A 27,912-nucleotide genomic window follows, 5' to 3' on the forward strand; every position below is an offset into this window, starting at 1 on the left:
GACTCCAAGGAGATGAAAACACGAAGGAGCGTAGTGCATTCGTGTATTACTAAAAATAGAATGCGAGGGGAGGGAGGGAGAAGCACAACGGCACTGCACGGCTGGGGGCCAAAGGCAGAGAGGCTCTGAGCGCGCCCGGGGGCGGCGGTCGGCAGCAGGATCCAGAGGCGATTGCCCGGCTCTCGCGGGCCCTCCCTCGGCTCCGCCCCCGCTCCACTGCAGACCACTCCCCAGGGATGGCCCCTCCTCCTCCAAGGCCTCTCCCCCCCCCTCTGGCCCCGCCCCCACCGCAGACTCTCTCCCCCCCCCCCCCGCCCCGCTCCGGCCCTGCTCTCACTGCAGGCCCCCCTCCCACGTCGGCCCCGCCTCCGCTACAGACCCCTCCCCCGTGCCTGCCCCTTCCCCACGGCAGACCCCTCCCTAGCAAGGGCCCCGCCTTCATTACAGACTCCTCCCCCGCGCCGGCCCCTCCCAATCACAGGCCCCACCCGCGTCGGGCCCACCCCCCATTCACTAATCCCTCCCCTGGAGGGCCCCACCCCCGACCCCTCCCGGAAGCGCCGGCGGAGCGTCCCCACATGGAGCGGGAGCCGAGCGCCTCCAAGGCGGCCCCTGCGGCGGCCGCGCTCTTCGCCTGGGTACGTGACTCCGCCCCCGGGCCGGGGCCGCTGGGACTGAGGGGGCGCAGAGGCGCGGGGAGCTGGCGGCCTCGGTGTGGGCGTTCCTGGGCTGGGCGGCCGAGGTCCGGGCCAGGCTCTGGGTTGGAGGACCCTGGGCTGGGGCCTGAGGGGGAGAGGGTCGGGAGGGGGGGGCCCTCACGGTGACTTAGGGGCCTGCTGGCTGGTGGGGTCCGGACCCGAGGGGGCTGCGGCGCAGCGGAAGGCATCTGGCTCCTGGGCAGAGCGTCTGATTGCGCGAGAGCCTTCAGGCCCGGATAGCGCCGGGAGGGACGGCGTGGAGGGATCGCCCCGTCCCGGAGCCCTGTGGGGCCACCTGTGCTCCTCACCCTCCGGTTGCCCGCAGGATGCCGGCCCCTTCCAGCCCCGCCCCAGCCTGGCGGGAGCATCCTTTGATGCGAGGCCTGCGGTGGTGGGCCGTGCACAAGGCGGAGATCCTGCATGTTTGCTGATACTCTTCTGTGACCGGATCTTGCCTGTACTGGGGGCGTGAGAGTCGTGCGCCGGTGTTGGTTTGACGGCGGCACTGAGAGACAGGGTCATCTTCATGTGTCCTGGCTAGGAGAGAGGAGGGGCTCTGCACAGCAGTGTGGTGCCAGCGGCCGACCAGACAGATGCATGGGAATAAGCGGACATCGTGTCTTGTAGTTCTTTACAGCCCATATCACAATTGTAATGAAATGTAGAATTTGTTAATGTCCGTCTCCTTGGCTAGAATGTAAGTGTCATAAGGGTGGGTATTGTGCCTGTCTTGTTCACGGTGCCTAGCAAATACTTGTTGACAAATGAATGAATGAGACCCTTTTGTGTGCCTGGCTATGTGCTGGTCATTTGGGAAAAACACAAAAGTGAAAGGCCTAGCTCTTGAGTTGAGGGAGCAGGATACCACCTGTATTACCGTTAAAACGAACGTGTATTGACTAGTCGAACAAAGGTGATAATCAGTACCAAGCAGCACTGGTTGAATGTAAGGCGGAAGGGAGAGGGCGGTGTGGCCGGAGGTAGCCTGGCTGTCTGGGTACTATTTTTGAGGTGGCACTTGAGCTGGGGGTGGATTTGGGGATTGAATGTGTGCCTGGGGTGGCTTTTCCCAGGCGGGAGACTGGGGTCTGCGTCAGATATGGCCTCTTCTAACTGCTTGGAGGCCTGCTGGCCTTCCTGCTGCATAGTATGTGTGGAGAGGTGTATTAGTTTGCCAGTGCTGGGATAGAAAAATATCACAGACTGGGAGGTCTTAAAAAATGGAATTTTATTTCGTCGCAGTTCTGGAGGCCAGAAGTCCAAGAGCAAGGTGGCCGCGGTTTACTTTCTTCTGAAGCCTCTTTCTTTGGCTTGCAGATGGCTACCTTCTTGTGGTGTCTTCATGTGGCTTTTTCTCACTCTGAGTGCATCCCTCTGTCTCTTCTTATATTGAATTTGAGCCCTACCTTTACGACCTCATTTAGCCTTAATTATCTCTTAAAAGGCCCTATCTCCAAATATAGCCACATTCTGAGATATTAGAGGCTAGGGCTTCAACAAATTAATTTTAGGGGAACACGATTCAGCCCATAACAAGGAAATTTACCTCCTTGGAGTTGTATGTGGGTATGATATGTCTGAAGTGTTTGTAAGGAAAGGAGGCAAATACAGCTGAAACATGTTGTAATAAATTTTCCTCTGTTTTTTTTTTTTTTTTTTTTAGATTTTATTTATTTATTTGACAGAGAGAGAGATAGTGAGAGCAGGAACACAAGCAGGAGGAGTGGGAGAGGGAGAAGCAGGCTTCCCGCCGAGCAGGGAGCCCGATGTGGGACTCGATCTCAGGACCCTGGGATCATGACCTGAGCCGAAGGCAGACGCTTAACGACTGAGCCACCCAGGCGCCCCGATTTTCCTCTGTTTTGCTTTATCCTGGATTTGGGGCCTCTTGCTATGTTACAGAAATTGAGTGCCATAATTTGAGCCTCAAGTGCCCATGTCTCTCTCGCTTTCTGTTCAGCAGACTGCAGTCCTGCTCATGGGGCAGCCACAGCGATCTCAGGGCTGATGGAGACATCCTGTGCATGTGTATACCCCACAGAGTGCACATCTTTCCTTTCATCTTTCCTAGGTAGGGCCTCATCAGACCTTACATTCATTTACTATATAAATATATGTATACCTTCTCTGGGCCAGCACAGTTTCAGATGCAGGGGAAATGGCAGTGAACATAGTTCCTGCCCTCATTAAGTTGGTTTTTAGTAGGGGAGGTAGACAATAAACAATAAGCAAATGTCATGTCAGGGAGTGCTATGAGAAAAATAAAGCAGAAAAAGGTGGATAAAGTGATGGGGGTATATAGATATAGTTAACCTCTTGCCAGGGAAGCTCTGGTCTGAAGTTCACCATATATCCTTAAGAGACACAGTATAGTATAATGAAAGGAGTGGGGCATATCTGACTTACTGCCTTCCCAGCTATATGACTATGGAGCCACTTAACCTCTCTGAGCCTTAGTTTCTTCATCTTTAAACGGGAGCGATAATGTCCATCTCCTCTGTTATTGTGAGAATTAAAGGTGAATGCCAACCATTGGAGAAACACTCTGTTTGGCAGCTAATACTGTCCCTGAAGGCCTCTGGGACATGTGCCCCTGTCATGGCTTCCGCTTCCAGCTTGGAGTCCTTGCAGCCCTGTACAAATGTGAAATAGACCATAAGGGGCAGAAGTTTGTATGTACGTATGTATTTTGGATAGTTATTTTAAATCACTTTTCCTCTTTCAGGTGTCTTAAAAAACAAACACGTTTGGAAGGTTTTGCTATTCATATCTAGGAAGAACCAGCCAGGAGTAGATATGTGGAGGAATTATAAAGATTTCTGAAATCTGCAGATTCTCCCTGCAGGTCTACAATTCTTTATCTCCAATTTTGAGTACAAAAAACTCCAAAAACCCCAAACTGACCTGAAATAATGCTATTTATAGTTTTTGCCTGCTTACTGTATTTGTACCTCTTACTGCAGAAATAATACTATTTTGCTTATGGAGTGCTGCTCCTGAACCTTGCAGCAGAGTATATGATTTATATACGGTATTGCTTTTCTAAAGTCTATACAATTCTGAATCTGAAATACATCTAGCTGCAAGGGTTTTGGATTAGAGATTCTGGACCTTTATTTCATAATAACAAAGATAGACATATTGCCCACCAACGGGAAATCTGTTTCCTTACAGGAATCTTACCATGTGAATCTCAGAGTCACACAACACTGTACTTGGAAAGGCCCTTCGAGATCATTGCCAACCTCTTTCACTTTACAATGAAATAAAAATGAGGTGCCCTGCTTAAGGGCACAAAGTCTCAGCTAACTTTGATTACAGAAGCCATTGCCAGTTTTCTCAGCGAGGGCATGAGGAGAAGGGACCAGTCCGGTGCATTTCCCACCCACTTTGTTCCCATTTCCCCTCATTTCTTTCCTTAGCCTCCCCCCTAGAGAATTAGCTTTTCTCAGAAGGAACTCCCATGCTGCCCCCCAAAGATGACACATGTGGGCTGAGGCGTTGGAAGGAGAAGGCGAGGAGCATGTTTGGATAAGTAGTGGATACTAAGGGCTCTTCTCACGTGGAAATCGTGGTATTCTGGGGATGGGGCCACCATCTAAGTATGGGTTGCATATAACAGCCTCTTAAGAATGAGCTTATGAAATCTCGTCTGTGAAAGGCTCTGAGAGGCATGTCAGGTTGAGAAAGATAGGGACAGGTAAATGCACATTGACAGTTGTGGTTCCTGTACGCTTTCATCCTTGCCTTATATTATCCCTAGGGTGCGAATAGCTATGGGCAACTTGGCCTTGGCCATAAGGAAGATGTACTTTTGCCCCAGCAACTGAATGACTTCTGTAAACCTGAGTGTATCAGGAGGATCACGGGAGGAGGGGGCCACTCTGCTGTTGTCACAGGTAACATCTTTCTGGAGTAGACATTTCTTTTTTTTTTTTTTTTAAAGATTTTATTTATTTGGCAGAGAGAGACACAGCGAGAGAGGGACACAAGCAGGGGGAGAGGGAGAAGCAGGCTTCCCGCTGAGCAGGGAGCCCGATGTGGGGCTCGATCCCAGGACCCTGGGATCATGACCTGAGCTAAAGGCAGACGCTTAATGACTGAGCCACCCAGGCACCCCTGGAGTAGACAATTCTTATTTAGACATTTCCCACTAGCGGGTTATGTTGCCATCTTTCAGCCTCTTGTATTTTGCAGAGGAAAACATTCTTGTGAAAGAGCCAAGTTACCATTAGAGAATTCTAGATTTTTAGAGCTGAAAGGCCTTCAGAGATCTTCTAGGCTCCCTGCCCCCATTTATACAAATGAGGCTCAGAGAGGAAAACCAGTTGCTTAAGGTTACAAGACACATTAGTGGCAAAGTTGGCAACATATTTTACATTTTATATTATATATTGCTGTTTAACTTTCACTTGTGAGGTAGAAGTCTTTGCAATTAGATTGAATATTCCTTGAGAGCAAGAACTTTGTGTTTTCCTTAGTTTCCTTTGCAGAACCTATGATAGTACTTAACATGTACTACCGGTGCCATGATATTGCAAAGAAGGGCATATTGCATCCTGGTTAAGAATGTGAGTTCTGGGGCGGGGGGCGCCTGGGTGGCTCAGCCGGTTAAGTGGCTGCCTTCTTCTCAGATCATAATCCCAGAGTCCTGGGATCGAGCCCCACGTCAGGCTCCCTGCTCAGCGGGGAGCCTGCTTCTCCCTCTGCTTCTTACTCTCTCACATAAATAAATAAAATCTTAAAAAAAAAAAGAACGTGAGTTCTGGAATCAACTGCCTGGGTTCAAATCCTGGTTCTATTATTAGCTGTGTGGCCTTGAGCATATTAATTCCTCTGTGCCATTTCCCCTTTGCTACATGGGGGTAATAAGGCTGGATGAGGAGAATCAGTGAGTGACAGGGCTGCATTATGACTTTCATGGGTCCTTGGCACTTTTGCCTTTGTGGACCCTTTCCTCCATAAAGAATTCTATTTTACAACCTCTTTGATATAAAGATTAGTCTAATCCAGGCTAGATTTAGCATTGCATTTTCATTATCATTGCATTTATTTTTTTCTTATTTTAAAAGAATGTGAAATTAGGGGCACTGGGTGGCTCAGTTGGTTAAGTGTCTGCCTTTGGTTTAGGTCATGATCTCAGGGTCCTGGGGTTGAACCCACATTGGGCTCCCTGCTCAACGGGGAGCCTGCTTCTCCCTCTGCCGCTCCCCCTGCTTGTGCTCTCTCACTCTCTCTCTGTGAAATAAATAAATAGGATCTTAAAAAAAAAAGAATATAAAATTAAAACATCTTTATGAGGGCGCCTGGGTGGCTCAGTTGGTTAAGCAGCTGCCTTCGGCTCAGGTCATGATCCCGGGTCCTGGGATGGAGCCCCGCATCGGGCTCCCTGCTTGGCGGGAAGCCTGCTTCTCCCTCTCCCAGTCCCCCTGCTTGTGTTCCCTCTCTCGCTCTCTCTCTCTCTGTCAAATTAATAAATAAAATCTTTAAAAAAAAGGAAACAAACATTTTTGTGGGCCTCTAAAAGTATTGTAGGCCCTAGGCACTGTGCCTAAAGGATAAATCGGCCCCACAGATAAGGCTCGTATCATAATACATGGCATGTTCTAAGTTCTAGATGGATGTGGGCTTTTCTTGTTCTGGCAGATGCTCGATTAGGTGACTGGCCACTGCTCTAGGACTTGGAGTCCCGTGTCGGTACTGGATTTGAACGCCTTGGCCCTATGCCGTTTAGACCAGTGCACATTAACCTATGTGGCTTATTAGTGCGTGTGGGAGAAGAGAGGCTGGGTTTGTGACTGCAACTAATTAGTGAAATCCTCTTTCTTGCTTTGACAGTTGTAATTTCCCCCGTGTACACTATCACCAAAGCCTTTGCCTTTTGCAGATGGTGGAGGCCTTTTTGTTTGTGGTCTGAACAAAGACGGGCAACTGGGGCTTGGTCACACAGAAGATGTTCTGTATTTTACTGCCTGCAGGTCCCTCCTTGGCTGTCCTATCCAACAGGTGGCCTGTGGCTGGGATTTTACCATTATTCTCACAGGTGAGTTCACTCTTGGGTAAGTCTTTATCACCGCCAAGGCAGTGGGTGAGAAGAGCTTGGTGGTGGTGATCCCAATGAAGTGAAATCCTCTATATGTGTAAACACACATACAAATTTCTCTCTGGTTGTTGAGGAAGGTTGTGGGTGCCTTTTGCAAGAGGAGTTTGAACAGCAAAATTTTGGGCTAGAAAATTCTTTGCCAGAAACTGGGGGATGGACTAGGTTAACTTTGGTGGCTACTTCCTGTTCCAGAAATTCATGATAGGTGTGTGCCCGGGCTAGCTGGCCAATTGTGCTGGCTAAGGGCTACTCATGGGGGAATGTGGTGGGGAAGCATGAGGAAATCAGAGGTCACGCAACAGTGGTAACATCTTTTTCCCCAGTGAAGGATTTAAAAAAAAAAAAATTAAATATGGTTGGGCAGAATTGTTTGGTCTCTGCAAAGCCAGATAGCAGAATAGGATGTAGAGGGATATGGCCAAAGGGTTAATAGGATAATGCTCTTGGGAGCAGCTAGCAATAGTTAGTTTTTGTCCAGCTGACTTCTCCCTGGAAGTAGTTTTGCCCCATTGAGCTTGTCATTCTGGATGGAAAAGACCATCTAGAGTTTCTGATTAGATTCCCTCATTGACACAGTCCTCTGGAAAGGGCATCTTCTGACCATAACTTCTCCCACCCCACACTTGTGGATTCTCATGAGCATAGCTCAGATCCCAGGCTTTTACACATGGCTTTGATTGTTATTCCCTACCTATCCTTGTTGTTGCCTTGTCTTTTATTCTCCACATTCCCCATACTTTTCTTTCTAGAAATATCACGCAGAACATTGTTCTCTGGTACAGCCCCTTTTGTCTCTCTTTTTTAAAACCCTGCTCAGGCATCACCATCTCTTCTGCAGAGGGGTTCTGTAATGTGTGCTGAATTTAGTAGTAATAACTCTAAATAATAGCTATCGTTATGAAGTGCTTTTCGTGGACTGTGTTGGGGTTGTAAGATATCAGTGGATAACTCTCTGTTTCCTGCTCATTGTGGAACCAGTTGTGAGAAAGGAGGAGAGCTGCCAGATAGCTGGAGATCACACTATATTGGCTTTTCACTGATAAAGGCTAAGTTGGAGGACAGGGTTGATGGTCAGGCCAAGGGGTTCTGTAACACTCCTCTGACCCAAACTTATTCTGCAAACACTAGGTTATCTGTGTAGGGGAAACACTTAACTATGCATCAGTCCAGAATACCTGAGAGGAAGGTACCAAGCCACACATGTTGTGTTCCTTCTCCCAAACTCATCAGTTGGTTAGGTTCTCCCTTTTCCCCGGGGAGGCAGTGAGCATGGGGAGGAGCAGGGAGAGAGGCCTGGAGTATTAAAATAATGAAAGTTGTGATGCATGGAAATGAGAAAAGTGGGGAGTAAGTATCCTCTCATCCCAGCACCAGGCAGCGGGCTAATGTTCTACACAGATAAGCTGCCATTAATTAGGTAGTGTGATGGAGAATCTGTGAACCTAGCCCAGTGCCTTGTGTTTTTATTCCTAGAAGAACAATAAAAGCAGGGACTGTGGTTTGAATGTGCTGAATCACAGCCCCCACTCCCTCCTCTCATTCCCTTTGCTCTTCCCATCCTTCAGCATTTACCCACTGGTTACAGATATCTTACTTCTTAGATTATGATTTAAGTATTTGAATTTTGCAGAAAGTGGTCAAGTTCTGTCATGTGGATCCAACTCCTTTGGCCAGCTGGGGGTTCCTCATGGCCCTCGAAGATGTGTGGTTCCCCAGGCCATTGAGGTAAGGATAGCACCCAATATGTAGCTGACCCACGTCCTATTAAAGCATTTCCCTGCCCCAGACTCAGAGACTGGCTGGGTCCCTGAAAACCCAGGGGCTAGTCAGAATTTAAGTTGGAAAACCTAGGTTCTCCCGGGAAAAAGTAGGTCGGGGGTGGGTGATGGAGGTTGTGAGTGAAAAACCTGTTAGTCCTCATACACGTTATAAATTTTTGTGAAATAAAACAATGAAAGTAATATATGTCACAAAGACATTAATTACATTTTACAATTCTAAAGTTAGTAATAATGGGAACTAGGTTAGAAACAGGTCCAGATAGAAGGGACTTAGCTAAAGACGCTAAGCTCAGCAAATGGTAGGCCAGTAGTGCCCCATAAAAATGTGATGTGAATCGCATACATAATTTAGAATTTTTAGTAGCATCATTTAAGAGTAAAGAGAAAAATATGAAATTAATTTTTAAAATAACAGGTTTATTGAGATGTAGTTCACATGCCATAGAATTTACCCTTTAAAAATATATAATTCAGTGGTTTTTAGTATATCACAGAGACGTGCGGCCATCAACATTATCTAATTTGAGAACATTCTCATCACCAGGAAAGAAACTGTGCACCCGATGGCAATTACTTCCCCTTCTGCTCTCCCCCAACCCCTGGCCACCACTCATCTGTCTCTGTGGATCTGCCTATTCTGGGCATTTCACATAAATGGAATCATAGAATATGTGGCTTTTTGTGTCTGGCTTCTCTCATGTCACATGATGTTTTTAAGTTTCACTCATATTGTGGCGTGTAGGTGAAATTAATTTTAGTAACTTTCAAATTAACCCATTGTATTCAAACTAGTATTATTTCATTTTATGTGTCACTAATGTTAACATTTCCTAATGAGATGCTTTATGTTCTCTATTTCATACACGTTGAACTCTGGTGTACATTTTGTATTCGGAGTGTGTCTCGGTTTAGCCTAGTTATGTCTGGTCACATATTGGTTGCTTGGTAGCTGCATGTAGCTAGTGGCTTCTTCCTGGACAGCCCGGGTGCTAGACAGGACTCCTGGGCCCAGTTCAGAGCTCTTTCCACTGCATCATACTTACAATGTACACATTTTTGTGAAGTTTGTATGTAAGTGGTCACAATAGGACTGTGGAATTTTATTTTATTTTATTTTATTTTTTTAATGATTTATTTATTTGAGAGAGACACACACACACAGAGGCAGAGAGCGTGTGTGTGGTGGGGGAGGGGAACAGGGAGAGGGAGAGAAGCAGGCTCTGTGCTCAGCATGGGACTCGATCCCATGACCCTGAGCTCATGACCTGAGCTGAAACCAAGAGTCAGTTGCTCAACCGACCGAGCTACCCAGGTGCCCCGGGACTATGGAATTTTAAAAGGAATATGCTGGGATCTAAAATGAGTTTCGCCACCTCAGCTGCTCACATCTAGCTAATTTTCTTGAACTCTGACTCAGAGTAGGAGACCTGTTTTCACTGGAGGGAGCTTGGTCATGTTGCCGAATTACAGTTGCTGGTCTTTGGGAGATTACTTGAGGTCACGATCTGCACGGTGTTGTAGAGAGTTCAGGCTGCTGTCACGAGAGTTCTGTATCCTTGGGCGGCTTCAACAACAAACACTTATTTTCCACATTTCTGGAGGCTGGAAAGTCCAAGATCAGGGCATCGGCAGAACTGGTGTCTGGGGAGGACCAGCCGGCTTCCTTGTTCATAGACGCTCGTTTTGCTGGACAAAGGCGCCCTCTGGGGCCTCTTTTATAAGGGCATTAACCCCATTCATGAGGGCTCCTTCTCATGACCTAATCACCTCCAGAAGACCGCATTTCCAAATACTGTCCCATTGGGTACTAGGTTTCAATATATGAATTTCAGGGGAAAACAAACATTCAGTCTGTAGCACATGGTATGCAGAGAAATCTAGACTCTACGGTCCCTATCGTAGGAAGTGTTGCAGTTGCCAATTACAAATAGATGGTTTTTTAAGAACCTACATAAGTCCTGATTAATTTAGCTTAGGTCACATGATTAAAGAAGACAGAAGGGAACAATGGTTAAAATATGTTGGATGACAGAATCAGGAGGTGACAACATTTGTCAGCCTGCATCCTCTCGAACAACGGGAGGAATGTGCCAAAGTGAAATATAAGAAATTCATTTCTTTAATAGCAACTGTTGTGTATAGGCACTGTGTTTGGGGCCGTGGGGACAAAGGTGAGTACGACCCAATCTGAGTATTTGAGGGTCTTAGAGTTTAGTGGTACATGTTAGATCTAGAACATCTAAATGCATTACCATGTTAAAACTATGGTGGCTGCAGGTATAGACTCAAAGGAGGGGATACTTAACTCCTTCTAGGGAGAGGGAGGTGGAGTGAGAGCAGGCTTATGCTGAGTCTTGAAAGTTGAGTAGAAGTTTACGTGGCTTGAGATAAGATGCACAGAGTAGCTATAAAAGAAGAGCGTTCCACACAGAAGGAACTATAAGCAAAGGTGTAGAAGCATAAAATATCAGGGTTTGAGATACTGGAAGCAGTTCAGTATGATTGGAATATAAGGAAGTGGTAGAAGTACCCATGGGGAGGGGACCATCAGGGAGGTAGTATATGGCCAGTGGTCAGAACAATGTGTTGGGGGGGGCCAGAAGGGGTAGTGTGGAGGGTGGAGTGAAGAGCGCATGCTCTCTCTCTTTCTCTGCCCCCCCCCCCCAAAAATTTAGCAACTTTAAACAACAAGCATTTACTATCTCAGTTTCTGAGGGTCAGGGATCTGGGAACAACTTAGCTGGTCTCATGAGGTTGCGGTCAAGATGTTAGCTAGGGCTGCAGGCCATCTGCTGACGGCTCTGGGCTGGGCTGGCAGACCCGCTGCCATGCTCTCTCACCTGGCAGTTGGCTTCAGTTTCTTGCCACATGGGCCTTTCTGTGGGATTGTGCAGGCATGGCATCTGGCTTCCCCCAAGAGAGATTCGAGAGTGAGGCCAAGCAGGAAGCCTCAGTGCCTTTTATCACCTTGTCTCTAGGCTGCTCATCACTTTTTTTTCCTGGTCACTAGAAACAAGTCACCAAGTCCAGCGCACATTCAGCCAGAGGGGAATTAGGCTCCACAACTTCAAGGGATGGGTTTCAAAGAATTTGAGGACTTGGTTTTAAAGCCACCACAAGACATCTCAGAGAGGACACACGACAACTGTCTTCACATATTTGGAAAGCATTGTGAGAGGCTAGAGGCAGCTAAGGAGGTAAACGGAAGGTGGAAACACGGAGTAGGCACCTGGGGATAGTGAGCCCACGTCACTGGAAGCAGCTGCTTGGGAGGGGTGGGGTGATGATTTCCTGGGGTGTTGTGGAGGGGTTCTGGCATTGGATGGGGCTTGGACTAGATCAGAGGCCATCCAGCTAGAACCCTGGGTAAATGAAGTGTTGCTGGAATACAGCCATGCCCATTCATTCATGTATTGCCTGGGGCTGCTTTTATGTTACGATGGCAGAGCAGAGACTATGACACAAACCATGTGGCCTGCAGAGTCTAAAATAGTTACTCTCTGGTCTTTATAGAAGACATTTGCCAACCCCTGGACTGGATGACCTTGAAGGTCCCTTGCAGCCCTGAAACGCATTGTGATACATTTATCTATAAGAGATTTTTTTTTCTCTTTCAGGATGCATATAGAGGTATTTAGGGATGGAAATGTTGGAGGTTGGGGACTCTATTTTTATTTTTATTTTTTAAGATTTTATTTATTTGCGAGAGAGAGAATGAGAGACAGAGAGCATGAGAGGGAGGAGGGTCAGAGGGAGAAGCAGACTCCCTGCTGAGCAGGGAGTCTGACGCGGGACTCGATCCCGGGACTCCGGGATCATGACCTGAGCTGAAGGCAGTCGCTTAACCAACTGAGCCACCCAGGTGCCCCAGGTTGGGGACTCTAAAGCAGTCTGACATGTAATGAGGGCCATGCTGCATTGTATCAGGGCATAAAGTACGTAACATCTTGCAGATGGGTGATTCTAAGATCTCAGTCCTTTTCTTTCTTTCCACAGCTCCTGAGAGAGAAGGTCGTTTGCGTTGCTGCTGGACTGAGGCATGCTTTAGCTGCTACAGGTGATCATCTTGCTTTTATTTTCAAAATGGGCTCATAATAAAGAGAAGCAGAGCTTTAGAGGAGATAAACTCGAAGGAGTAATTCAAAGTGTCCCGCTGTGCTGCATTTCTGATTAGAAGGAGGCGACATAAGGCCAAAGTCGTGTGGGAAACCTTTAGCAGGTGGGGAGGAAGGAAATGAAGTTTTCTAGCTCCTTATTATGTTCTAGGCATGGTGCTAGATTCTCTTGATTTAATCCATACCTTATTTAATCCTCACAACCTTGCCTGTGATGCGAGTTACATGTGAAGAAACTGAGGTGCAGAGACTCGAGTGCTTGTCTAAGTTTGCAGGGGATATTTAGGGGATAAGGTGGTCAAAGGTAGAGCTGGGAACAGAGTCTGGAATGACCTCCTTTCCAAGGCCCGCATTCTTTACTGTGAACTACACTGCTTTCCTAGTGGGTTTTAACGTTTATTAATGTCAAAGCTTCCAATGAGCTTGTCTCCCGTACCATGAGAGAGTGGTGGTGGACCTCAGGCTGACAGTGTGCGTGAGGGTGACCGTGGCAGGCGGAGAGAGGTGATGGCCTGCAGAAGAGCGGTGAGCCTTTCTCCCCCCCCGGGTCGTTTCTCTGCTCCCACTCTCGCGAGGTGAAGGGCAGACCTAACTGGCTTTGGCAGCTCAGGCTCGAGCGTTGATGAGTCCAGTCGTGGCCCGGGGAGGCCGGAGGGGGCGAGGAAGGGTCTGGTGCAGCTCGGTACTGATGGTCGCCTGGGGCTTAATGTTGCGCATGTAGGAAACAAGTTTTGAGATAATTGCAGATTCACATGCCGTTGCAAGAAATAAAATAGATCTCATGCATTCTCTTCCCAGTTTCTCCCAACGGTGACATTTTGTGAAACTGTAGCTCAGCAGCCCAGCCGGTCTTGATACGGTCAGGATACGAACAGCTCCATCACCATAACCATCCCGCCTGTGGCCTTTTCCTAGCACTCACTTTTAATACACCCTTGTATGTACCTTTTATACATTCACTTCCTACCTGCCCCCACCCCTTCTTAGCTCCTGGCAGCCGCTCTTCTGTTCCCCAACAGTAATGTCATTTCAAGGATGTTATATAATGGTATCATACAGTATATAGCCTTTTGGGGTTGACTGTTTTTGCTCAGCAGGATTCCCTGGAGAGTCATCCAAGGTGTGTGTATCAATAATTTTTTCCTTTTTATTGCTGAGTAGTAGTAGTCCCTGGTATAGATATACCACTGAATTAGTCATCTCAGGCTGCCATAACGAAATATCACAGACTGGGTGGCTTAAACAGTTTTCTCAGTTACAGAGGCTAGAAGTCCCAGATCAAGATGCCAGGAGGGTTGCTCTCTGGTGAGGCCTCTCTTCCTGACTTGTGATGGCTGCCTTCTTGCTGTGTCCTTATAGGGCCTTTGCTCTGTGCACTCATGGAGAGAGGGAGGCATCTGGTATCTCTTCTTCTTTTAATAAGGACACCAGTTCTGTCAGGTGAAGGCCTCACTCTTATGACCCATTTAACCTTTATTAGCTCCTTACAGGCCTCTCTCCAAATACAGTCACACCTGAGTTTAGGGCCTCAACATACGAATTTTGTGGGGCACAGTTCAGCCCACAACAATGCAGTTTGTTTAACCAGTCGCCCACTGAGGGACATCTGGTTGTTTCCAGGTTTTGGCTATTAAGAATAAAGCTATAAACATTTGTGGACAAGTTTTTATGCAGACATAAATTTTCATTTCTCTGGGATAAATGCCCAGGAGTGTGATTGCTGAGTTGTATGCTAGTGATTACATTTTTATAAGCTGCTTCTCCTTTTAGAAATTAGGACTGGAGAATCGCTTATTATTGGTTTAATTCCCCCTTTCCTACCAACTTCTGTAATTGCTAGTCTTACGTGTACATTTCTGTCCAGTTACAAAGCAGCAGTTTCCATTATGTGTTTGATGGACTTTTTCAAAAAATTTTTATTATGTTATGTTAATCACCATACATTACATCATTAGTTTTTGATGTAGTGTTCCATGACTCATTGTTTGCGTATAACATCCAGTGCTCCATGAAATACATGCCCTCTTTGATACCCATCACCGGGCTAACCCATCCCCCCATCCCCCTCCCCTCTAGAACCCTCTGTTTCTGAGTCCATAGTCTTTCATGGTTTGTCTCCCCCTCCAATTTCCCCTCCTTCATTTTTCCCTTCCTACTATCTTCTTTTTTTTTTTTTTTTAACATATAATGTATTATTTATTTCAGGGGTATAGATCTGTGATTCATCAGTCTTACACAGTTCACAGCGCTCACCAGAGCACATACCCTCCCCAATGTCCATCACCCAGCCACCCCATGCCTCCCACTTCCCTCCACTCCAGCAACCCTCAGTTGCGTTTGATGGACTTAATTGTAAGTCCTCCTCTCCCATTTAATCTGTAAGTATTTCTGCAGGCATGTCTAAAAGATAAGGACTCTTTCTGAAACCATTGCCAAAATACCATCATCATACCTACAAAAAACTAACAATAAATCTGCAATTTGATCAAGTATCCAGTCAGTGTTTAAATTTTCTTGACTGTCTCAAAAATATTTTTTTAACAGTTTGTTTGACTCAGGATCCCAATGATGTCTAGGCTGCAAGTGGTGGATATGAATGTCATGTCTCTCCTTTTAAAAATATTTATTCCTTGTAATTTTTTATTTGTGATAAAATGCGCATGACAGAATTTACCATCCCATTTTTATGTGTACAGTACATTCACGTTATTGTACAACCATTACCACCATCCATCTCCAGAACTCTTTTCATCTTGTGGAACCACAAACAATAACTTCCCCTCCCTGCCAGCCCCTGGCGACTACCATTCTTCTTTCTGACTCTGTGATTTCAACCACTCACACAGGTACCTCCTATGAGTGGAATTGTACAGTATTTGTCCTTTTGTGTCTTATTTTACTTAGCATAGTGTCCTCAAGGTCTATCCATGTTGTAGCGTGTGTCAGAATTTTCTCCCTTTTTAAGGCTGACTATTCCATTGTGTGGATAGACCACATTTTGCTTATCCGTTCACCTGTTGATAGACACTTGGGTTGCCGCCATGTGTCAGCTATTGTGACTAAGGCTGCCATGAACATGGGTGTACAAATATCACTTCCAGGTCCTGCTTTCAGTTTTGTAGGATATATACCCAGAAGTAGAACTGTTGGATCGTATAGTCATTCTATTTTAATTTTTTGAGGGACTGCCATGCCGTTTTCCCCAAGGGCCGTACCATTTACATTTCTGCCAGTAGAGCACAAGGGTTCCAAAGAACTCCGCATCCTTGCCAACATTTGTTATTTTCTGGTTTTTTTTTTAATAGTAGCCATCCTAATGAGTATGAAGTAGTATCTCATTGTGGTTTTGTTTTGCATTCTCTAATAGTGATATTGAGCCTCTTTCACATGTGCCTTTTGATCATCTGTATGTTTTCTTTAGAGAAATGTCTCTTCAAGTCCTTTGCTCATTTTTGAATCAGGTTTTTTTTGAGTTGTTGAGTTTTAGGAGTTCTCTATATATTTTGAATATTAATCCCTTATCGATATCACAGGATTCTTTTAATCTATAAATTGTTTTTCCTCCCTCTTTCTCCCCCTTGCAATTTATTTGTGGAAGAGATGGTAAGTTTTGTTTTATTTCAGCACTGTGTTTTGCGAGTCGTCATCACTTCTGTTTCACAAAGTGGGCTGGTCTGTTTACAGCCTAAAGGAACGTGGGTTACAGGGTGCTTCCGGAGGAGTGACTGTAGATTAAACATATGAAATGTTACCTGTGCATTTACATGAGGTTCAGAACATGGGCACATGAACTAGATTCAGTGGATAGGGAAGTAAAAGGCCATTCCCCTGAAGGAGTGGCTATTAAGCTGTCTTGCAGTCATAAATATGTATTTATTTGGTAATTAGGAATCACTGCATTTACTTTGGTGTAATAGAAAAGACACTGCATTAGGCGTTACGAGAGCTGAGTCCTAGTATTTTCTCGGCTCCTAGCTCCCTGTATGACCTTGGGCACATCACACTGTCTCTTCAAGCCCTTAGTTTGCTCGTCTACTAAATGTGAGGAATGGACTTGATAATCTTCCATGTTCTTTCCTGCCGGGTCTGGAGTTTGAGTTGTCCTTCCAGGTTAGTCATGAACAAGGTGTCGTTTCAGTGCTTTGACTCTGGAAGAGTGTCCTGGAACTTTTTGGAAGGAGTTTTAGTATGTGGGAATTTTCTTTGATGGTCTTAAATTGCCCTGAAGATTGGACTTGTGATTGGCTTGGTGGTAACCAAGTCATAGGGTCCCTGGAAGCACTGAGTTTCTCCATAGCAAGCGTGTTAACTGAGAATGCATTGAGAAACTCCCGTAGCATGGGGCTCCAGGAGCAATCTCGTCTTAATCCCGTAAAACATTTTCTCGTTTTCTTCTTCTCCATTGGGAAGCAAGTGGCATCGTGTTCCAGTGGGGGACTGGTTTGGCATCATCTGGACGGCGGTTGTGCCCCGGGCAGACTCTCCCACCGTTTTTGACAGCAAAGGAACCAAGCAGAGTGACAGGTAAGGCCCGTATTTCTGAGTCCTATATTTATTCTTTGTCAAGAAATAGTAACACAGGCATGCAGAAAATGGGTGAATGGAGTGTACTCTTTACACTGCTTGACTATTTTCTTAGTTCCTCTGTCTTCATTCTCTGTGTTGGTTAGGTGTGTTAGTCTTGTTAGAATTTTTGTGGGCCCAGTAAAAGTACCCCTCCTCACTGCCAGAGGGGGAGCCCGTTGAGAGATAGATGCAAGTCAGATAAGTGGAGATCAGAATGGTAGCTCTGGAGCTGTTAAACGTTAGGCTGGGAGACGTGACTTAGGTGTTTGGAAATAATGTGTAGCAACAGTGAACCTCGAGATTCTGAGTCCCCATTGGATTTACTCACTAGGCACTGGTGCAGCTGCGTAGCGTCAGGCCTACTAAGCTCACCGCACGGCTGGAGCACACGGGGAGGCAGGCTCTCTGCAGGCAGGCACATCCTAAAGGGAGAACCTGGAAGGACTGTTATTGCGAGCCCAGTTCCTTCTCCCAAAAGCAGAGCAGGACTGAGTGAGGGGCCAAGAGTGTTCTGTAGGGAAGTCTCTCTCTCTTTTTTTTTTGACTCTGTATTTTATTTTATTTTATTTATTTTTATTAACATATAGTGTATTATTTGTTTCAGGGTACAGGTCTGTGATTCATCAGTCTTACCCAATTCACAGCGCTCACCATAGCACATACCCTCCCCAGTGTCCGTCACCCAGCCACCCCATCCCTCCCACCCTCCTCCACTCCAGCAACCCTCAGTTTGTTTCCTGAGATTAAGAGTCTCTTATGGTTTATCTCTGTAGGGAAGTCTCTTTACATGGGCACATGGGGAGTGGGTAGTGACCATTCTGCCCATGGGTCTGGTCTGTCTTTGTTGGTCATTTAGCCTGTAGGGCTTTCTCTTCTGCTTTTCACTCTGGGGCTCAGTCTCTTTCAGCTCCTCTCTCTACCCACCTCTCCCTCTGCTCTACACTCTCACTGTGGGCCCCCTTCTCTCTCTCTCTCTCTCTCTCTAGCACCATAGAGCACCATGTCTGCATCTCCTCTTTTTCCTTTCTTCTTCTCTTGCTCTCTTGCTGTATGCTCCAGTCTCCAAGGGTTGGCTGTAGGAAAAACCCACATAGGAAACCTCTGCTCTCCTCTAGGTGAGAACAAAGGTGTGGGTGGGATAGGAAGTGGGGAGAGAAGGGAAGGGAAAGCCACAGTGGGGTACAGTGATGCACAAGGTGTTGGGGTCGTTCTGATTTTCCTAAGTCCTGGAGGCGCTCCCATTCAGTTGGGGGCAAGGGTGGTCACCCTGAAGCCAGGGGTAGAGTTGGGGAGAGGACTCTTGGAGAAGGAGAGGGGGCATTGGATGCTGGACAGGCAGTCCACTGCACATGACCTTGAACATATTCATAAAATAAACTCATACATCCCAAACATTTTTTTCCTGCCTCATCTAGGTATTCACTGCTCCCTGGGCATTTCCTGCTTTCTTATTCCTCTGTGTCTATAAGCATGCTGTTAACCCTGCCTGAAATGTCTTCCTTCCTGTTCCTTCTGGTAATCCTTATTTTATCCTGATAATTTTTCAAGGCTTAGCTCAGATACAGCTTTCTCAGTGAAGAGTCTTCCCTATTCGGACTCCATTGCATTTTCTCCATGTGCGTGGACAGCACAGTGTACTGCATTATTATGAATTGTTCATGTTTTCCTACATGCCCAAGATTGAGCTTCTTAAGGGCAGAAACCGTGTCTACTTTCTGTTTCAGCACAGGACCTATAATTGGAAGAAATCAAATAGGCTTTGATTTGATTTAAATGACCTGTTTGGGTTCTGTTTGGGGCACAGCTTAGATTTTGAGTTGATTGGTGGAGTTTTCTGATAGGACATTAGAATAGATCGTGAGCTTTCTGCCCTCAAAGTCGTTCCCTTTTTGTTTCCCCTTCATTACCTCCTTGCCATTGGTTCTGCAGCTGCAACCCTGGACATCCCCTCCTTGCCTTGCTGCGAGGCCCCATGCTTCCTCTCTGGTGAATGTGCTGGAAACATCTGCTTTGTCCTTTTCTCATTTCGCAGGATCCTCAAAGGTGTGAGGGGCATTTTATTAACGCTAGTTAATAAACAGAAGTGTCAGAAAAGAGTTACAGAATAAGACTGCCTTTCTCTGCATGCTGGACCCAGTGACCACAGTTTCTACAGAGTCAGTTGAGGTTATAACCTGTCAGTGAAGGCAGTGTAATTAGGGAGGAAAAGTGCTAGATTTGGAGATGGAAGGCCGGTTCACAACAATTCTTAATTCTGCCTGTATGTTCTTTGGAGTCCTGAGTTTGCCTGCACACTATGAGACGGCAGCTGAATGTGTGAGATGTTGTCGCTTCTAGGCCCACGCGTGGACAGAGCTATGAGAGAGCTGTGTGCACACACATATTTCCACATATGTACACCCGTGTCTGTTTGTCTGTCTCTACTCGAAACCATGAGTTTACGGTGATTTCTCCAATTACAATCCACTATCACATGGTCGGTTCTAGCCTTCTACCTTTCCTCTCCACTCCGCTAGGGAGAAATCGGGCTCCTTTATCTTCAGTATATTTACTTATTTGTTCAATGCCTTGGTATGTAAACAGTGTCCCCACCACATCATCCATCTTTCTGGCCAGCGCCACCGACTCAGACCTGCCTGTTTTGGCTGCAGGTTTCTTTCGGGCCCCGGTGGTGCTACCCGAGCCCCTTCTCTGCCCAATTTGTTCTGTTATAAATGTGCTTTCAAAAGATTTTTTTTTTTTTTTTTGTAGGCCTGGAGAATTCTAAAGCAACCTATGTTCTTGCTGGCTCAGATCACTCAGCTTCATTGACAGGTAAGGACCAGCTCTCTGAGTCTAACGCGCCATTTGGAGTTCTGCACGTTTCTTTTGGGACACAGAGGGAAGAGCGGAGACTTGGAGTCAGAATTCTGCCGCCACCCCTGGCCTGATCTTAGGAAGTCACTTTACCTTCCGAGACCATTGCCTTCTCTATTGCGTACTCTGTGGGTAGTTTTGAGAAGTAAAGATGACAATACATGTAAGGCGTCCGCATGAAGGAAACACAGGCTCACTTCCTCTCCTCTCAGCTGTACAGTAGGGACAAGAATGTCCCTCAGGGTAGTTTTGATTGCAAAATTCCAGAGCCAGCAGTTAGTTTGTGTAGCACATTGGTACCTGACCCACCGGATCCATCTGGGGTCTAATACAGCTGTCTATTCCCTCTAGCTGCTTGCTCTCCGACTCATCTGTTCTATCCACCTCTGTCTTCCCGGGCATTTATCTACCTCTCTGCTCTGTCTGTTTTCATCGACTCTTTATGTTTCTATTTATCTCCATTTTTATTTACCTTTCTTCTGTGTATATTCCTATCTAATCTCTGTGTCTGTATATCTTTCTAAATGGAGTCATGCACATATTTCTCTAATCTATTTTGTATTTTTATGCATTTCTGCAGTCTATGTCATCTCTTTGATCCCTCCATCTCTCTGTCTAATCTGTTTTTCTCTCTCACACTGTATCTCTCTTTTTGGTTATGCATCCTTCCATCCATTGGACATACCGCACCAACACAGTACTACTTTCCAATGACAAAGCAGCATCTTCTTGGAAGTGAAGGTTATCTCTTCGAAAGGTTCTCTTTCAAAGCCAAGACTGCCCTGATCCCTACCAGTAGACTGAGACAAGAGCTCTGAGAGATTTATTTTGGTAAGACTGGAGCTGAAGGCAGGACGTTTTTTGAGCAAAGGGGGATGACTTTCATACATAGTGTTTTTAGTGTTTTATGTGGAAATTAAGGTGTATGTGTACATAGGTCTACACAGTATGGGTAATTAATGGTGACATGCATTCTTCAACGTCAAATGTGTAATGCAGTCCAACCAAGAAGTTGCTACTGTTTCCAGAATACAAAAGCCACAATGTGAGAGTTTAAATACATTACAAATTCTAAACTACGGATAATTTGTTATTTAACAAATTCAAATAACCAACTAACAAAAGAGATACCTACTTTTAGCCTATGTCTCATATTAGGTCGACTTACATATATGTTAAGAGGGTTGAGTTGAAGTGAATGCCAAGTATAAGGGAGGCCCCTGGGCATTTGGCCCTATCTCTCCTTTTGTAGAGGAAGGGCTGGAGGCCCCAGGGTGAGAAGTGACTAGTTCGTGCCCCACAGTCAGTGAGGGTTGAGGAAGGCATTCTTTTCTGAGAATAGAAGTATCGTAAGAGACGTTTCTTTTTTTTTTTTTTTAAATTAACTTTTTTTTTTTTTAAAGATTGTATTTATTTATTTGAGACAGAGAGAATGAGAGACAGAGAGCATGAGAGGGAGGAGGGTCAGAGGGAGAAGCAGACTCCCTGCCGAGCAGGGAGCCCGATGCGGGACTTGATCCCGGGACTCCAGGATCATGACCTGAGCCGAAGGCAGTCGCCCAACCAACTGAGCCACCCAGGCGCCCGTAAGAGACGTTTCTACTCTAGCCTAATCAATTTGAAATGGCCAGCATTATGTAAACTTAGATTCTCTAATTGCTTGCTAACAATTTCTTCAAAAATCTTACAATTAGTGAAGTTATTTATTATTTCATATGTGGAACACTTTTATGGTGTATTTATTTATTTATTTATTTTTAAAGATTTTATTTATTTATTTGACAGAGAGAGAGATAGTGAGAGCAGGAACACAAGCAGGGGAAGTGGGAGAGGGAGAAGCAGGCTTCTTGCTGAGCAAGGGGCCTGATGCAGGGCTTGATCCCAGGACCCTGGGATCATGACCTGAGCCGAAGGCAGCCGCTTAACCGACTGAGCCACCCAAGCGCCCCTTTTATGGTGTTTTTAAAACACAGATGTTGAGTTTTGTTTTATTGAGATATAACTCATATATAAAATTCACCCCTTTAAAGTGTGTAATTTAGTGATTTTTAAAGTATATTCACAAAGGAAATTGGTTTTTGATATTTTGAAAGTGACTTAAAAATTGTCGAGATTAATCTCCCTCCTTCCTGGTCTAGTTCAAGCTGTTACATGTTGGATTTTGTTCATTGCTCTTTAGACCTTCTCTCTGGAGTTGTGGTAGGTTATATAACTAGTTGGCATTGCAGCAGAATGTAATTTTGCCTGCTGATGCAACAGTGTAATGATCCGCATGTGGAAGACAGTTTGTCTTTGCAAAAAGCTGGCCTAGACTCTCTAAGATAAATGGAGGCTTATTACAGACCTGAGCTCACCGTCAGTAGCAGCTCGGTAGCCAACCGGTCCATTAAATGGGTTGAGACTTTCCTGAGGGGCTTCTCTGCCCTCTTGTAAGAGATCTTCCTACTTTGTACACTCTGGCGAAGTCCATGGAGGTTGCCCTCTCTCAGGGCATGAAGTACACCAAATTCACATCGTCGAACTGCAGGATGTCAGTGCTACAAGGTCAACTGAGTGACGGAATGGCTCCCCTGACTTACGCTCCCCCATCTTCGACCTGATGAAACAGGCCTGGAATGTGAAGTGATACGCTGGTGTGAGAGGGCGATGGAGTAGCACGGACTGGAACCCCGAATCTTGGTCTGATGTCCTTTAATGATACTGTTTGGCTTTATACCAGACTTCCCTATGGCAAGCAATGCTGGAAAACTGTTCTGGGAGGTCACAAAACGCAGTTGGAAGCAGAGGACTTGGCTTTCTGTTAGCCATGTGATCTTGAGAGTCATTTAACATCTCCAAGCCTTGATTAATTTAGCTTCTAGAAGAATGCTGTCTAATAGAAATATGTGAGCCACATTTCAAAAAGTAAAAAGCAGGTAAATTAGGGCGCCTGGGTGGCTCAGTTGGTTAAGCGACTGCCTTCGGCTCAGGTCATGATCCTGGAGTCTCTGGATCGAGTCCCGCATCGGGCTCCCTGCTCAGCAGGGGGTCTGCTTCTCCCTCTGACCCTCTTCCCTCTTGTGCTGTCTCTCACTCTCTCTCTCAAATAAATAAAATCTTAAAAAAAAAAAGCAGGTAAATTAATTTTAATAATATATTTTATTTAACCTGATATACCCACAATATTATTTCAACCAGTAATCAATATGAAGATTATTAAGGAACTATGTTGTTTTTGGGTTTTTTTGTGCTATGTCTTTGCAATCTGTTGTGCTTTTTTTGTTTGACAATGTATCTCAGTTTGGACTGGCCACGTTTCAGGCGTTTGTGCCTGCACATGTGTGTGTGCTCTGTGCTGTATGGTACAGTATAGAAATGTGGGATGTCAGGGTTGGTTGGAAAAGCTCTTAGAGATCAGTCAGGGAGTCACAAACTGTAGGTTCACGGGCCAAACTGTGTAGCTCATGGCTCCATTTGGTCTGGCTTCCAGTTAAAAATGCTTTTGAGGGCGCCTGGGTGGCTCAGTCGGTTAAGCGACTGCCTTCGGCTCAGGTCATGATCCTGGAGTCCTGGGATCGAGTCCCGCATCGGGCTCCCTGCTCGGCAGGGAGCCTGCTTCTCCCTCTGACCCTCCTCCCTCTCGTGCTCTCTGTCTCTCATTCTCTCTCTCGCAAAAAAAAAAAAAAAAAAAAAAAAATCTTAAAAAAAAAAATGCTTTTGAACTTGAATGCCTTTTAGAAAAGCATGTGCCCTGTGGCTTGCCGCCGTGGCCCACCAGTCTCTCCTGTGGCCCATGTCATCCGTTACATGGTCTGCCCTTCGAGGCCATCCGCCCTGCCCTCCGATTTTCAGCTGGTGAAACTAAGGCTTAGGAAGTGATTTGTCCAAGGTCAGTAGCTGGTTAGCAGGTCCAGGAATAGAAGCCAGAGTCACTTGACTGTGAACTTGCTTTCTTTCTGTTAATTCACAGTGTCATTCAGTGGCGTCCCTGCTCATACCTCGGGACTACCATGAGGTTCAAATGAACTATAGTGCTGTGTGTATGGGAGGTAGCAGCATTCTGTTTTCTGCTGGACGGGACATGTTGTGAGATCATCTTGGGTCTGAAAAGTTTACGCTTAAATAATATATCTTTTAACCTGTTACTTTAAAGAGTTAATGCATATTTTTCCTGACCAAAGGCAATGCAAGCATGTTTTTTAAAAAATGGAGAAAATGGAGAAACATGTTTTTCTTGTGGTAGATGTTCAATAAATATTTGTTGAATGAATTGATGAAAAAATAAACTTACACGTTCTTATTCCTTGACAAACTAAGAACATTTGGCCTTGTTTCCTGTTTATAGAATTAAAAACAAACTTATATGTTAATATGCTAGGCATGAATTTTGTATCCTGCTTTGCTCTACTCAGCGTCATAGCATAAGAATCATACAACTTCTCTTAACCACTTTTTTTTTTCAGATTTGTGTTATTTCCCATCATTTTGAACTAATGTTCCTTCACCTCTTTTGTTCCTCTTCTGTTTGTTTAAGATGCAGGAGAGCTGTATGTTTGGGGAAGCAACAAGCATGGACTACTGGCTTCCTTGGCTGCTTTTCTTCCTGTGCCCCAGAAAATAGAAGCACATTGTTTTCAGAACGAAAAGGTCACTTCTGTCTGGAGTGGGTGGACACACCTGGTTGCTCAGACAGGTGAGAGAGCAGCAGAGAAATTGTGGTTGGTAAGAACAGTGGGGGTCGGGGGGTGGGGGTAGGGATGGGAGGACAGCTGTCTAAACAGCTGTGAATGCTCAGGACTAAGTAAGTGGGTTTTTACTATGAAAAGCTCTATGGATTGGGACAGGGAGGATCTGGGATCGAGTTCTGCAGTCAGCCAGATATGGAGCATTTCCTCTCTGGATCAAAGGTTTACACCCAAAGAGGCAAGGCTAGGTTAGATGGACTCTTTCTGGCCCTATGAATCCGTGAGGTTTTGAGAAGGAACCCATTGTAGCAAGCATCACCCAGAAGTTTGTCCGGGTTGTTGGGGAGTCTTTGCCTTGTCCTAGCTGAAGAGATGACTTTACTTGCATTTTCACCTGAGTCTAAATTAAAAGCTTCCGAAACTTAAAGATTAATATTTCAAGATCGAGGCAGGAGCATTACTTTGAATCATGGCTGGAATGATATTTTGATTTACATTTCCATTAACCCTAACAAACCACATAACATTGATTCAGACATCCCATATATCCTCTCAGATGTTACCTTATGGTGCCATGCCATCCAGCTTTTGGCATCTTTATCTTTTCTTGAGTCTGTATTTATTTCTTATCTTTCCCTTAGGGCACATCTCCTTTTGTGGTCTTCATATTGATGATTTTGTTCTCTGGGCTTGTTTTTTTTATGGCCGCTCTTCTTCCCTGGCTTCCTAGAGTTTCTGCTGACTTACGTAGAGTTTCCCAGACAGGCCATTTGTAATTCTTAAGATCTATGATCATGTCAGAGCCTCCTGAACTTCAGGGGTTCTCAGGAGTCTCCTTGCCTGCCCTTGACCTGCTTGTTAGCTGCACACAGATCTCCAGACTCCCAAATACCTACCTAGTGACTGTTAGTTACTTCAGTGGCTTCTGTTTTTTGTAGGTTTTCAGGTCCGCTTCAGTTATCCCTGGCAAGTCCCACCTACTACACATTGGAACACACAGACATACACTTGTGAGTCTTCATATCTATGAGGCTTTTCATTGGTCTTTTAAAAAATTTTATGACTATTTTGGAACAGAGGCCTGTATAACAAAGGTGTAAAATTAACTTTCCATATTGACCACTTCAGAGGATTCTCTAAAGGGGAAAATCATGACTTTCCTCAGAGAGGTTCAGACTACTAGAAGATTGGGACTAGCTACAGAAACTCTTCTTAAGGAGACTCACTGAGCACAGTAATTGTGCATTTGTACAATTGTTAATATTTGCCTTTTACCTGGACAGTGAGCTCTGTGAGGGATAGCACCATGTTAGTCTTGTTCACTTCTGTATCTTCACATTCTAGTTAAAAGAGAGTAAATATCTTCAAATACATGAGTCAAGGTAGACAGCGAGGATTTCTGACCTCTTTCCTTGGTCTCACTGGTTCATGAACAGAAGGCTTCAGTTTGTCTCTTTGTATTCACGAGTCCAACCAAATCAGTTATTGTTTATCGGGAACCTATTGAGCAATCTGGTGAGCGTTGGAGAAAAGACCTGGGCTATGCCCTCCCCAGAACGTGTAGACAGGCCTGAGTGTATGAATATAGACATGGAAGACTTTACCATCCATCCATATGTCTGTCTGTCCATCCATCATACAAATGGTGGGGATCTATTTATGTATCACACCTTGTATAGATATAAACCCTGCCCTCAGGGAGCCCGCTGGCCACTGGGGGAGACCGACCTGTTATCCAGTTTCGGTACATTGCTGTTGGAGACATGCAGTGGCAGCTATGTTCAGCATGCAGAAGGGGCATAGAAAGGAGCAGGGAGTGTGAGTAACTGGGTATTAACAGGTGGGTGTTTCATGGTTAGTCAGTCTTCACAGAACTACCATGCGGTCAAATACACTCACCACCGAATGGCAGTGAGTTTGGTTGAGTGTGTCACAAACCCTCTCACTAGTTAGGTGGCTGATGAACGACAGACGCGAAGACGCTGCTTCTCTGGTGCTCGCCGTGTAGCCTTGTAACTGACACCGATTTCTACCCTCGGGGTCGGGGGTTGGAACCCACCGCCCTGACCCTGTCTGAGTCACCTCAGCTGCTCTAGAGCTCGGCTTCCCGTCACCACCCCCACTTCACAGTAAGCTTTTTCGGTAATGCTTCAGCTGTTTAACTAATTTGTTAATTCAGATCTCTTGTTTATGTACTCTGTCACTTTCCCCTTTCTCCTCAGTCCAGAACGGTTGTAAGCTGGGGTGTCTGAGGGTCCTGGCTCTTGTACCAAATTTGGGTAAATGGGAGTCTCCTGCTCTTTGACTCACCGATTTGGTGCGCCTTCTAGCGGCCGGAGAAGCTCTTGCCCTGGCCCAGCGTCACAGGGGAGAAACACCCAGGGCTTCCAGTTCAGTCAGACTCAGCTGCTCATATTAATGGGAACAAGATTTGCTCACAGGGTCAGAGGCAGCTCATTAGTGGAACAAGGAGTTATTTGGCTCTGGTTGTTTTTACAAGCGCCAGTGGTGAATTGCTCCTGGGACTTACCTGGAGGCCACACCAGCAGCCTGCTCTCAGGCTCATTCTGGAAGGCATTCGTTGTGTGATATTGATTAAAAGAAGGATTTCTGCACACTGGCCATCTATCTGTCCAGTTAGATGGGATGGGAGGGGGTGGGTTAGGAGAAGAGAAAGAGGAGTGGACTCTGCTTTCCCCCATTCTGCACAGTCCTTCGACCAGTGCTTCTCAACCCCAGGCCATTTTGTGCCCCAGGGATTGTTTGCAGTGTCTGGAGACATATTTGGTTGTCACAGCTTGGGGGCGCTACTGACATCTAGTTGGTAGAGGCCAGGGATGCTGCTGAACCTCCTGCAATGCACAGGAGAGTCCTCCACAACAAAGAAATACCTAGTCCCAAATGGGAGTCTTGCCAACACTGAGACGTGACGCCTGAGACTGCCCTGCATCCCCAGTGGTAGGTGCTTAGCTAGGGCAGTTAACACAGTGTCAGGATAACTTTACAGCTGGTCTGTATGGGCATCTGGGATGCGGTCTCTGCCCTCCCACTTCAGGAGTCGGGTCCCTGCCTGCAGTGTTTGCGATGGAAAAATACTTTTCTCTGTTAGTCAGAGGCACTTGGAAAGAG

At 45.8% G+C, this 27,912-nt stretch overlaps 1 protein-coding gene across 3 annotated transcripts in view; it reads left to right on the plus strand.

Moving 5' to 3' along the window:
• The first annotated feature begins 542 nt into the window (after positions 1-542).
• SERGEF (secretion regulating guanine nucleotide exchange factor) overlaps positions 543-27,912 on the plus strand; it is a 225,796-nt gene continuing 198,426 nt past the window's right edge. For all 3 annotated transcript variants that reach the window (XM_064576781.1, XM_064576783.1, XM_064576782.1), the window contains exons 1-8: positions 543-638; positions 4,462-4,597; positions 6,586-6,741; positions 8,432-8,526; positions 12,579-12,639; positions 17,108-17,221; positions 20,015-20,077; positions 24,633-24,791. In XM_064576781.1, coding sequence (XP_064432851.1) covers positions 579-638; positions 4,462-4,597; positions 6,586-6,741; positions 8,432-8,526; positions 12,579-12,639; positions 17,108-17,221; positions 20,015-20,077; positions 24,633-24,791 — 844 coding nt within the window. In that variant the 5' untranslated portion in view covers positions 543-578. The remainder of the gene's footprint in view (positions 639-4,461; positions 4,598-6,585; positions 6,742-8,431; positions 8,527-12,578; positions 12,640-17,107; positions 17,222-20,014; positions 20,078-24,632; positions 24,792-27,912) is intronic.

Source organism: Mirounga angustirostris, unplaced genomic scaffold (assembly GCF_029215605.1).
Source record: "Mirounga angustirostris isolate CCGP_5_RB_7025 unplaced genomic scaffold, mMirAng1.0.hap1 SCAF_13, whole genome shotgun sequence".
NCBI lineage: Eukaryota > Metazoa > Chordata > Mammalia > Carnivora > Phocidae > Mirounga > Mirounga angustirostris.